This window comes from Homarus americanus, unplaced genomic scaffold (assembly GCF_018991925.1).
Source record: "Homarus americanus isolate GMGI-L3 unplaced genomic scaffold, GMGI_Hamer_2.0 scaffold45698, whole genome shotgun sequence".
Lineage (NCBI taxonomy): Eukaryota > Metazoa > Arthropoda > Malacostraca > Decapoda > Nephropidae > Homarus > Homarus americanus.
In genome coordinates, this window is record NW_024735554.1 from 5959065 (window position 1) to 5971759 (window position 12695).

The following is a 12695-nucleotide window of genomic DNA, read 5'->3' on the forward strand; positions in this document are numbered from 1 at the left end:
TGCCACTAAAATATGATGTGGAGAATGCAGGTTCACTTTAACTTATTTTATTTAGAAATTATCCATCTACAACTTTTTGATGAACCTGAGAATTAAATGTGTTAAATCACAACCTTGAAATACTGTATCAGTTTGGAAGTCATAGGTGTCAGGTTCAACAAATGCACAAGCCTGTTCTTTCAGAATTTTGAGTTGAAATTGAACTCTCTCTCTCTTTCTCTTTTTCAAATAATGAATATTTTCAAATCAAAGATAAAATAAAATTGCTACCTTTGCTAAAAAAGTAATTAGTTTTGCATCGAGTTTTGTCTGAGATTGTAGTTTGTTGTACAAGCAATCTCAAGTTTAGTCTTCAAAGGAGAGGAAAGGGAGAATAAAGGCACTTTGGCTCAATTGGTAATTCCTGTGGCCTTTACATATGCCTTACATATACACTGTTTCCTCCAAACTGACCAACGGGATATTTTTCCATTGATTCATTAGTAGAATTTTATCAACTGATATACAAGTTCCTCCGTTGCACTTACTTTTATCCTCTTCGCCACTGATCGGCTCGTTAGCCGCTTGAATTAATATGATATGCAGCAAAGGAAGAGAGAAGGTATTGTCTGGATTAGACAATCAACGAGCTCTCCTTTCTTCACATGGCAAAGACTTCTGTACATTGCTTTCCTTACTTCCCTTCTTCAGATGATGAAGGGTCAAGATATGTAGACTCAAACACATCTACCCATTGAAAATACTCAAAATGAAAATTAGAGCAACCTGTTTTCTTTATTCTGATCATTAAATAAATGGTTCACATCTGGCTGCATACTCTGAAAGAGCAAGATGAAATACCCAAAAGAAAACAAAAAGCATCCCTTCAAAATGTTTACATATTTTCCTGCTGAACTATCCTATCCTAAGGAACTCACTTTCTTTCCTCTTATCCTATGATTATCACATCCATCTATCCAACAGATCGTCGGTGGGGGCGGCAGTGCTGGAGTGCCACATGCCAGAGAATGACCTGGCATCCACTGTGACTTTATCCTTTTATCCATCCAGCTACCCGAGAAAATGCTGTACATAGGGGCTGAGGGTAAACAGTTGTGTCTTTCTTTTTTGTTTGTCTCTTTCGTTATCCCGACATGTTATATCATGTTCATAGTAGTTTGGGTCAGAGGGACAAACTCCTCTCTCTACACACTTACTTTTAGGGGACTCAGTCTCTCAGCTGACTGATATTATTTTCCCACAGGTCCTCAGTTGGTGCTGCAGTGTTGGACTGTCTACAGTTAGAGAGGGGACTGACCAAGTCTACTTGACAGGTGGATCGTTACCCATCTCTCATGTCTTAGGTCACCCTGGGTCATCTGAATCATTCTGGACCAAAGAACCTAGTCATTGACCCTTAGGAACATATAGATCTCTGACCTCACTTAGGTCATCGTCAATAGACTTTTAGATTATCTTTGGATATACCCCTGTAATAGTCTTCAGTGTGGGAACTTTACAATCACTTGTCAAACTAGTCATACATAGATTGATTTTTTTACCAAATGTGTCATATCAGCTACTATACCTTGAGTACTGATTAGTTAGTTAGTCACTTGTGTATCACTAATCAAGCTAGTCATTTTCTATAAGTACCTTGTACCTAGTCAGTTATGCCTTCATGAACATCCACTTAGCTAAACAGTTAGTTGTGTAATTGATAGTCAAATTATCAATGAAAAAGGCAACATGCCAGACCAGTGGCTTTTCTTCATAATGCCTGATCAAGCGAATATTTCTTTGAATAAGAATTGAATCAATTGCAAATTTGTTAGAGTTTGAGAGTCAAATGTCTATCTCTTGATCCACTTTTTGTAGAGATTCATCCATACCGTTAAACTATTGACTTTGTTGGTTAATATCCTAATCATGTCTTTCTCTGTATATTAAACACTTCGTTTCAATGGTTAACATCATAATCACAGGTTTCCCCGCACACTAAAAAGCACATGTACTAATGAAAAATACTGGTTGCCCTCATTTATACCAAGAATTGTATCCCAAGATAAGGCCATTATCAGCTAAATCTGTATGAACAAATAAAGGTTGTGGTTACACAGCCAAATTTGCATACACTAATAGCATCTTAGTAATTAAGTACAGTACTTTAATGAAAATTTGATTTAATTAACATTATAGATCGGTATACTGCACTCTACTCCTCAATTCTTTTCATCGTTTCTTGCATGATGGGAGGCTTATGATAGGCCGGTGCCAATGGTTGCATGAGGAGAAGGTAGTGTAAGGTTTTCAGGGTCATCATTGAGTAGTGGTAGAGTCACAAGTAGTGCTACTGCAAGCCAGAACCATGGAACAAGCAGGTGTACTGGCAGGGATACTAGAGGTGCTAGCACCACTGGCATTTCAGGAAGAAGTCTCAAGAAACTGTGTTTAACCATGCATTCTTTCTCTACAAAGCTCATTATAGGCAGAAACACTTTATCATCCCTTCATGGATCACATGAACATTGAGCATGAGGTAATGAGCTAGCCTTTTCATTGAATACTAATTCTGTTATATGGAAACTTCTTTGTGCTCTGGCACCTCCTCTTCCTCTAGTTGTGTCAGCTCTTAACAAATCCTTAGGAGTCAATTCTTCAGCATACTTACAAGGGTAAATGTTATGTAGTACTTAAATGCAGGAACTACAGGGGCCTGAAACTACAAGAAGTTTTAGAAAAAAAGTGACTGATAAATTGATAAGGGAGAAAGTAGACATGAATGAAATGTGGTTTGGATTTATGCCAGGTAGGGTAACAACAGAGACAATATTTTTGGACAGGCAGCTACAGGGAAGGAGAGAAAATTTTATTTCATATGCAGTATGTAGACTTAGAAAAGGCATTTGACAGGGTACCACATGAAGTAGTAAAGAAGGCACTTAGAGAGTTAAGAGCTAAGAGTACATAACCCTTTGAAGAGGTTATGACATTATATGAGTACTCAAAAACCTTGGTGAGAGTAAATAAATTATGAGGAATAGATGGTGAAATTAGGGGACCATCAATTGTGCTTTATTCAGTGAATCTGTCTTACACAAACAAATGGTAGGATTTTTACTCTGTATTGAATAACATGAGGGTATAAGGTGGGAAAAAGTGAGGTAGGAAGGGAGAGAGGTGGCGGTGATATGCAGCTTTATAAGTACAAACCCTGGCCCATTATAAACAATATATGGGCAGAAAAATTAAGCAGCATATGTGTGTGTGTGTGTGAAGCTGGCTTAAATGAGGGCACACAATAACTTTCAGAACTTATTAAGAGTGTTATGCTAGTCACAGTTACCCAAAACATAGGTTCATTATTTCAAACCTGTTAATTTTGTGTTGATATAAATCTTGTGTTTTGTACATAAAAAGGGATAATCACTTTACTCATGTTGTCGCTTATATCATCTCATTTAGAAGATTATATGAGTTTTATTTTTTATTTATCTTATTTATATATTTTTATTTATATGTTATTTGGTGGAAACATGTATATTTTATGTACATATATTTATATTTATTGCCTGTTATCTGTAAATGATCTAGACGCCGAGTAAAATGCCGGCGCTGTATTGAATAGTGTTACATGATGCATAGTTTTATTATATGTGCATACAAACTCTATTGCAAATTAAATATCACAACTATGAATTGAAATATCAGAGAAATATTTTGCATACCTATAACAAAATAATTTTTTTCCATGAAATTGGGTGTTCTTATTAATAACTTAAATGAAAATTTTAAGGAATACAGTATTATATATTTTGTACATTCTTCACTTACTGCATTAGCTATTGCCTGTTTAATGTTACCCCATTCTAGGTGTTTCTTGTATGATAAGCTGCTTTATGATGCTTTGTGAAGGCCTTGATGATAAAATAGCCTTTGAGATAGCCAATATTGGACTATCAAGGTTGTGTGTATCAAAAATCCTCCCTGTCTATGATCTAGTTAGCCATGTTCTGAATAGCAGGGAAGCTTGTAAAAAAAAGACTGAAACAAAAAAGCTGAAAACAAATACTGTATCAGGATCTGGACCTAATTTATCTGAAAATGCCTTATACCTGCAGACAGTACATTGAAAAATTACTACAGTAGGCAAATTTTTTAATGACGTATTGTGACTGGTGAGAGCATTACTCAGTAGACACATCTCACAAATCAGGATTTAGGTCTTGTGTGTCTCAAATGCCTTATACCTGTAGTGACCACAAAAAGAGATTATAGCAAGATATTTTGTTCTGAAGATAGAAAACAAACGAAGGTGAGGGTTTATTTAAATATACTAAGAAAAGTGATGAGATGATATTCACCATGATGCTTCTTGCTAGTTCATGCATAATAATGTTGATTTTGGGTTGATGTTTTAGATAATCAGAATTTTGACTAGCCAGGTCATGGATATTGGAGGAGCTTGTGATTACACCAGAGCAACGTGCCTGAACCACACGCCACTGCCTCTATACTGCCACACATGTCCTGGATGCGCTGTGTTTATTTATGTCGCATCTGCTGATTTCAGCTGGACTTTGTGATGAATTTTTCACAGGAGATTAAAAACTGAGATACCCGTAACTCAAACTTGCAAATGAAGGAGACTCCTCACACCATTGTCCTATAATTCAGTTTTCATGTTTGAATTTATGGGACCAGGGATAACATGATAAGGAGTCATACATTGAAAGGGTCTCCCATACAGGCCAGACCCAATAGACCCTTACTGGTGATTAAATCAAGAACAAGATCTTTATATTTTCAAAATGTACTTTTTGATCCCGAATTACACTTGCATCATATTGTAATCCCTGGGGTTGTGGTTTTAAGGCTTTTTCACACCACATGTCATATAAAGGCAACTATAAAAGTTTCCTAAAGTTCACAAGTATGTGTTTGGCTTTGTAAATTACTGCATAATGTTTAATGTTTTCTAGGCAGTGGTATACATCTGTCTCGTTTGGTTTTAACTACATTGATGTTAACAGGGTGTTTTGATTATTAAAATACCCTGTATAACTTTTGCCTCCATAGTGTTGCACTTGGTGGTGTAAATAATTTACCATTTGTAAATTTTTTTCAAACTCCATTTACCAAGTCAGGATGAATATGTATGACTGTAATTACCCATCTTGATTTGTCGAGGGCTTGTGAACATTACTTTTTGTGGACTGCTGAAAACACAAGGGATTAAAGATCTGTATCTCTAGTAAATGTTCAAAGTGGCAGTGGTCCTTCATATTTACATGGAATTGTTCAAGTGGCAGGTACAGTCACCCAGATGGTAGTTGAAGAGTATTGTGACTGTTTTAACAGTTACCGGTAATATAAATTTTCTTGATCCTCTATAAAAAGACAAATTCTATATTGGTATAGATGCACATAATCGAGGAGCAAAAACTAGCTTGTGTCCTCAAAATTGATTTGGAAATTTGATAAATCAATAAGGTGACATTAACTGAGTAATAATGCTCTTGAAATTCTGGAAATTCGATGTATGGTAGTCCATGAATCTTGTGAGGGGTTTGTTTCGCATCATTGGTTTTATTAATGCATTGGATGGCTTGTTCTGCAGTCATTTTTTATTTATTCTCCAATATATCATTTAGGATATTTATGAAACCTAAAGCTATATTTATGCGAAACTTGATTCAGTATTACCTCCAGATACGAGGACAGTACTCTGATTGAGTGGTGAACGAGTCTTGTACTGTATATATAATGCTCTTAGATGATCTAAGATTTAGAATTTCAAAATGTAATGGAACTATCTTGTCAGAGTGTGATAACATGAACATGTCATTATACAGTGGGACCTCTTTTACCCGAAATGGTCTGACCACTTAGGTTATGGATACTGTACAGTTTACCCCCACCAATAATGGTTAATACATACAGTTACCCTGTCATGCAAGCAGTGGTTTTAATGTGTGTATATTCTAGGCATGTAATTATTGTAAAATAAGGTTTAAACTTACCAAAAATCCTCTACACATTTGTTTTCAACATGAAAATAACAGAAATGTGATAGATAAATGAAAATAACAGAAATGTGATAGATAAATTAAGAGTCATTTGTGGTAACTGAAGTCAAAGCAACACTTGTATCATGTTGGCAAATATTTTGCTTCTGTATTTTACTACAGGTAATATCACAATCACATTCACCTGCATCCAAAATAAATGTAGAAGAACATATAGGATCATTGATTAGTGTAATATTTAGAAACTTATTAGGAAATATGTGAACAATGGTACTGTAGTGAGCAAGTAGCTTATAAACAATGTCAGGCATTGCTTACTACAGTACTGACCACTGCACCTCTGTTTGGAATGGCCTCTTTTAAAAGTACCACAGTATTTTTTGACAGTGGATGAATTACTGTATTGGCTAATGAATGAAGGGTAAGACTACAAGAAGTTTTCAGATATTGAGTGTTTTCAGTTAATGTGCCAGAAGTTTGGATAAATAAGGTCCTATAGTATCTATCAAATGTCACACCAGTATGTTAGTATTAAGTCTGGGTGGCAGAAATGAATCCAGGAAAAAATGTCACAAGAAAAAAGGTCACAGAAATAAAAGGCACGGAAAACCTAACCTACGTGCAGTGCCATCATATATATATATTGTGTTGTCAGTGTGTACAAGTCATGTGACTTTTTTCCTGTGACTTTATTTCCGTTCACTGGCAGAAACATGTGTCAGAAAATATGTCAATGTCAGTAAAATGATCATTTCATATGACTCCCGGGTTGGCTGAAAAGATGTGGTCACTGAAATGCGTGTATATCTTTTTCTTTGTTATTTTTAGCTATATGTTCTTTTACCGCACAAAGAATTGTATACAGGTATTTCATAGTGCAAGTCATATACAAAACACATCACTGATAAGCTTACTAATGTCCATAATTTGAGCAAAGTTTGGCAGCAAGGGACTTTATCTCCATGATATGCAGCTTGCAATGAAGGCATTATTGCCTACCCTTCTAATCATATCCATAAGAATGTGTACTAATTTAGTGATTGTCTCACAGACCTGTGGGAAAACCCACTTGGCAATGTGATACATTTCTCAGGACATTTGTTTGTGTCCTCAGCCATAAAAAAGGATTTCTTACTCCAGTCCTTAATTTTTTTGTAATACAGTATACAAACAAATAAAATATTTTGGGGGGATACTTTGAAGTAAAATACAATTTAAAAATAAAACTTTTAAATAGTGTCTTCAAGAACAACACACTGTTTAGGTCTAAAATGAAATTGGCATAGATTGAAATATTTAAGCATATAAAGGATAAGATTTACTTATGTGCGACATTTATCTAAATTACTACATATCACTTGATGTAGTAGTACAAAGAGTTTGTTTCTTTTTTTGTAATGCTGTACTGGCTGTGGTGATATGAGAGAATTTAGGAAGGCTAGAAATATTATGAAATTAAATCTGGATTCTTATAGGTTAATGATAATTGTAGCTCTACATTAGTTCAAGGAGATGCAATTTAATCCCATTATGTGTGAAGGTGACGAAGAGGATATCAATAAAAAAAAAAAAAAAGTTGAAACCCAGGCTAATTCTCAACATTGACAGCTAGCACATGTATTAATTTAAACAAATAGGACAACTCCCATCACAGCCCAAGCTCTTGAAAGGGGTGGGAAGCAGATGTTTACCTGTTAAGACATGAGAACTAATTGAATCTTGGTGCTGCAGCAGCTCTTGCACCAGGCCATAGTACAGCTCTGTCTGTTTAAAGCAGGTCATTTATGGACATTTCCACTACAAAATACTGCCATATACACTGGCATATAAGACGACCCCCGAATTTTCAATTTAATGTTAAAATTTTAGGCTATACTCTTCGTATGACGGTTATAAAATATGTTACCATGGGTTACCTAAAGTGAAATATCTACTTGTACAAAAGAAAATGCCTTTCTTAATTCAAGAATAAAGCAAACTGGATAAAGTAATAGCACTTTTCCTATGCAAGTTTCTCTCTAAAGATAAAGTAAAGATGCCACATTGGTGCCAGCACCAGAATGTGTGGACGGTCTGAACACTTCATAGACAATAATAATGAAACTGGATTAAAACACATTGGGTGTCAGGCGACTCTCTTACTCTGTCTACTGTCATATGATTGAAGGTTCACAGTTTGCACTTGGCTTATAAAATGACCCCTAGTTTTAAGGGAATTTTTTTAAGCTTCAAATGTTATCTTATACATTAGTATACTTATCCATACCGGTATATGAGTGAAATTGTGTTTTGATCCCATATTTATCACTATGGGATATGCCACAAACAGCTTCACCTACAATTGCTGGTATTATGTACATAGTAATGTGCATTTCACTCCTTTATTATCTGGGTTGGCACCAACCTCACCTAAACTCCCAATACACTATAGGTAATTTATCCTCTCTTTCTGGATTGTATTTTGGTAATTAGCTGGATATGTGGTTTATTAGGTGGAAAACTCCAGTTTGAGATTGAACATGATGATGTTAGATGGAGGGACTCTTTGGAATTCTTCTCACAAGATAATAGTTATGCTCATGATGTTCAATATTCAGCAGGTAATGTGTACTCCCGAACTGTTGGAGCCTTAGGAAGCGGTTCTCCGATACCATTCTACTCACTTTAGTGCTTGGAGTCAGGTTAGTGATTTGGTAGCCTTTCCTTCAGATAAACATGAGACAGCAAATATATGGTGCCAGCTGTTAATATTGTTAATTAGCTTTCTGATGTAGCCTGTAGACTCGATTGATAAAATCACCAGTCTTCTTGGCCCAACTTGCCTGAAAAATGGGTTTTCCAGAATTCATCCTTAATTTTTCTTTGATACAGCTGGAGATAAAAAAATGTATCATCCTGGCTACCATCTTTCTCACATTGCTAAGAGCATCATTGCTTTTATATTCTGACACATGAACCCTTGAGAATCTGGGTCCTGATATTTGTAAATTTTGAACAAAATGTGCCAAGACTTTCAGTACTTTCTAGACTTATTGCGAATGGGCTGGTTGAGGATGTAGGAAATAGGGTATACTGTACAGTATTGACAAAAATAAATGGCTTATTTACAACTTGTCATAATATATGAGAAAAACAAGAGATGTGACAAAATATGTTTCTGAGGAATTGTAGTTTAAGACCATACCCACACACACAAATAGAATCTTGGTTCAAACATTTGTACTGAAATTAGTACTGTAGAATGATTAAGTTTTACCAGTACTGTTTTCATCTTGCTTTATGTGATGAATATGAATAACTACAGTGGGATTATTATTAGTTAATTTACTGTTAACTCACGCAAGCATCGAAAATGGCCATAAAACAATGGTAATGAATATAGTACAGTACTGTATTCATTAAAGTAAAATAAGATGGTTTTCATTTTAAGTTTTTGAAAAGATATGTTTGCTGTTAAAAGCATAATGCAGTAGCAGTTTACAGTTAGTAGTTGTTAACTACATTCTTTAACCCATGAATTCTGGTGTACTAGGTACTGTACTGTACAGTGTGTAGATGGGGTTTATGTGTACAGTATATCAGTGAGCTAATGAAAGTAGTGAATGATATTGAAGGTAACAAATCAAAACAACATTTAAGTAGTAAATTAATTAATTTGGCTATAAGAACAAAATATTACAATACACACACACACACACTCTTTACAGTCTACTTTCACTCAAGTAAACATTGGTGGTTGCTGGATGTGGGTTTGTCTTATTTTTAACCCAACCTGACAGTCAGTTTCATCTCCTCTACCTATTACTGTAGTCTTATTCATCTTCTTCATTCACAAGTATCATCCTTATGTATCATTTTAACCCATTAACTATACAGTACCTGGATATATGTCCTTCATGGCTTCCTATGACCATAACCCCTCATCCAGTCACCACCACAACTCTCACAACATGCTAATTCACATATCATTAAATAATACAATATCCTGACAGTCAGTTTCATCTCCTCTACCTATTACTGTAGTCTTATTCATCTTCTTCATTCACAAGTATCATCCTTATGTATCATTTTAACCCATTAACTATACAGTACCTGGATATATGTCCTTCATGGCTTCCTATGACCATAACCCCTCATCCAGTCACCACCACAACTCTCACAACATGCTAATTCACATATCATTAAATAATACAATATCATATTTTATTGAGTTGTTTGATAGTATTTATGTTTTTAGAAATTGAGAAGAACATAAGTGCATTTTTCTCAGTGAATACAGTGAAAAGGTTAAACCTAATGTGATTAATATGCCCAATGTTGTGTATGTACATGTAAGCAACCCTTAACTCCTGAACAGACTTAAGATTTTGGGTATAATTACTGTACAAGATTATCCTCATTAGCTTTTAATATTTAAATAATTTCCTTTATTTCACTGAATCTTATTTGCTTAATTAATATTCTTTTACCGCACTAAATTTCTTTCACTTATTAGTTTCTTTTCAACTGTATTCTCTCATTTATTTGAATCTTTCTTTTACTTTAACTGAATTCCATTTACTAAACTACGTATGTAAGCTGAACTGACTTTCACTTCCTCCACAAAGTGAACACAAAGAGTGAGGGAAATTTGCATATTTGACACCAGGTAGTGGTGGCAAGCTTTCAGTGTCTTCTTAAATCCCATGTTCATAACTATTGTACCTTGAGGTGTATGAGTGCGTGGACAGAATGATAATTAACTCCAGATTATCATAAGACTCCTATCCCATGGCCAGGACAGTTGGAGGGTATAACACTAGGGCAGGCACAGAGGCAGTCAGGTGGTCACTCATGTCAAAGCTCTGTAACTAACTCCCTTTTTATCTGGGGATCGTCATTAAAGCCTGTCACTATCATGTTAAAGCCCTAGACTGGCTAATTTTTGTCTAGGTTTTCCCATCTTACTGACAGGTGTCATAAAGGACACAATTATTTACAATGTAAAAAGAAAAATTCACTTGGTTTTGAACCTAATTATTCAGATTTTATATATACTATAAGGTAAATTTCTTTGAGGGTCTTACAAACCAAATTATGAAATGAGAAGAAATGGTGACAGATCCAAACCAAATCATCAGAAATTATATCATTTAGAATGTAGAGAGTTAAGGTAGCAAATGTTAGGACTGTGATGTTACAATAAAATACACCCATTACTGTGCAATGAATGTAATAAATTGGCAACAGCTTCTTGACCAAACAAATTATTTCATTGTTGAAAGACTGTAACTTACATCTCTAGGACTTTGTTGTACAGTATCAAAATTTAAGGCACAAGTTATCTACATATAAACTAGCAGTGGTGCAGAGATATGTTTTGCTCTGAACTTACAGTATAAAGAAAGATTTGCCTTAACCTTACTACATGGAAAAGGTTTGTTGAGTTGTGTGCTCATAGCACTGAAGAGAGCTATCATGACCTCACTACACAGAAAACCTTAGAATTGTAAGTTCATGGCCAAAGAAGACTCTGGAACATCTGGCCACAAGCTCAGCATCACCACAACTGTTATACAAATGTAATGTGGCTTCAACTGCTCTTTCTAGAGCATCTAACTCCAATTATTTTTGTGTGTATATATATATTTAAAAAATCATTATTATTGTGATGAAAAGGTGTCAATACCTGTACTCATAAAAATCCCCATGTTACAATGTATTGATGATTATATTACAGCAGGTTTCTGTGAGCAATTTGCAGATATGTATTTATATAAACATTTTGTTGATAGTCTGGTTAGCAATTTTCAACTGTCATATAAATGGTGTAGAAGTTTTAACAAACAGGTTGGGGATGTTTAGGTAAACAATTTGTAGACGGTTTTGTGAACAAATTGCAAATGTTTATACTGTATCAACAGATTGTAGATGCTTTTATGAAAGTATGCAAAGGTTTTTTTTTTAAATTTGCAGTTATATAATGAACAGTTGTATGTATTGGTTGTTGGCCATAGTTTGCCCTTCCCAGAACTGTGGTGTCTCATGTGATTGTGTGGATGTGTTCAAGAAAACTATCATTAGGGTCGAGGGCATTTTGTGATACACAGTTTGTGAATGTTTTTCAAATAAATGGCAAAAATGAATATGATAATTACCTTAACCTTTCAAAATGTAGTCCAAGTAACATATTTATGTGCCATCCTCAATTATTATTTTCTTTTTCTTTCGAAGCAACTACCTGTATAGTTGTAGTGCAGTAATGTTGTGGTATGAAAGTAATGAAGAGAAGAAACCCTATCATACACGTGTATTTTATTTAAAACTCAGATTAATTAGGAAAATTTTACACTTGTTGAAGATGAGTGAAAAGGGGTTAAGTGCAATTGGTAGTAGAAGTGCTCATAAAGAAATTATGTAAACTATGAAGGCAAACTTATTTGGAGTGAGAATTGTGAACTCTTGGAACAACCTGCCAGTGTGTGTTGTGATGGTACCGGGTGTGAGCTCTTTCCAAGACGAGACTTGACCAACACTGGAGCAGGTTCAGATACATTCAGGAGCCAGTGTATGCCCAGTACTTGCCAACAGTGCGTGACAGAGACGTGACCAACCACCCAAGCGGCTTCTTTCACGTCTACAACAAATGTAAAATTACACAGTATCACAGTAAGTTATTTCTGTTGAACATGCCGGGGGGCTCCCTGG

The 12695-nt window shown here is 35.1% G+C and overlaps 1 protein-coding gene across 4 annotated transcripts in view; it reads left to right on the plus strand.

The window, feature by feature from the left end:
- Positions 1 to 3678, plus strand: part of LOC121871463 (kelch-like protein 17) — a 70865-nt gene extending 67187 nt beyond the window's left edge. For 2 of the 4 annotated variants that reach the window (XM_042373800.1, XM_042373801.1), the window contains exons 14-15: positions 964 to 1084; positions 1244 to 3678. In XM_042373800.1, the coding sequence (XP_042229734.1) occupies positions 964 to 1075 (112 nt within the window). In that variant the 3' untranslated portion in view covers positions 1076 to 1084; positions 1244 to 3678. The remainder of the gene's footprint in view (positions 1 to 963; positions 1085 to 1243) is intronic. The other 2 variants (XM_042373802.1, XM_042373803.1) reach the window with 1 other exon arrangement.
- The last annotated feature ends 9017 nt before the right edge of the window (positions 3679 to 12695 follow it).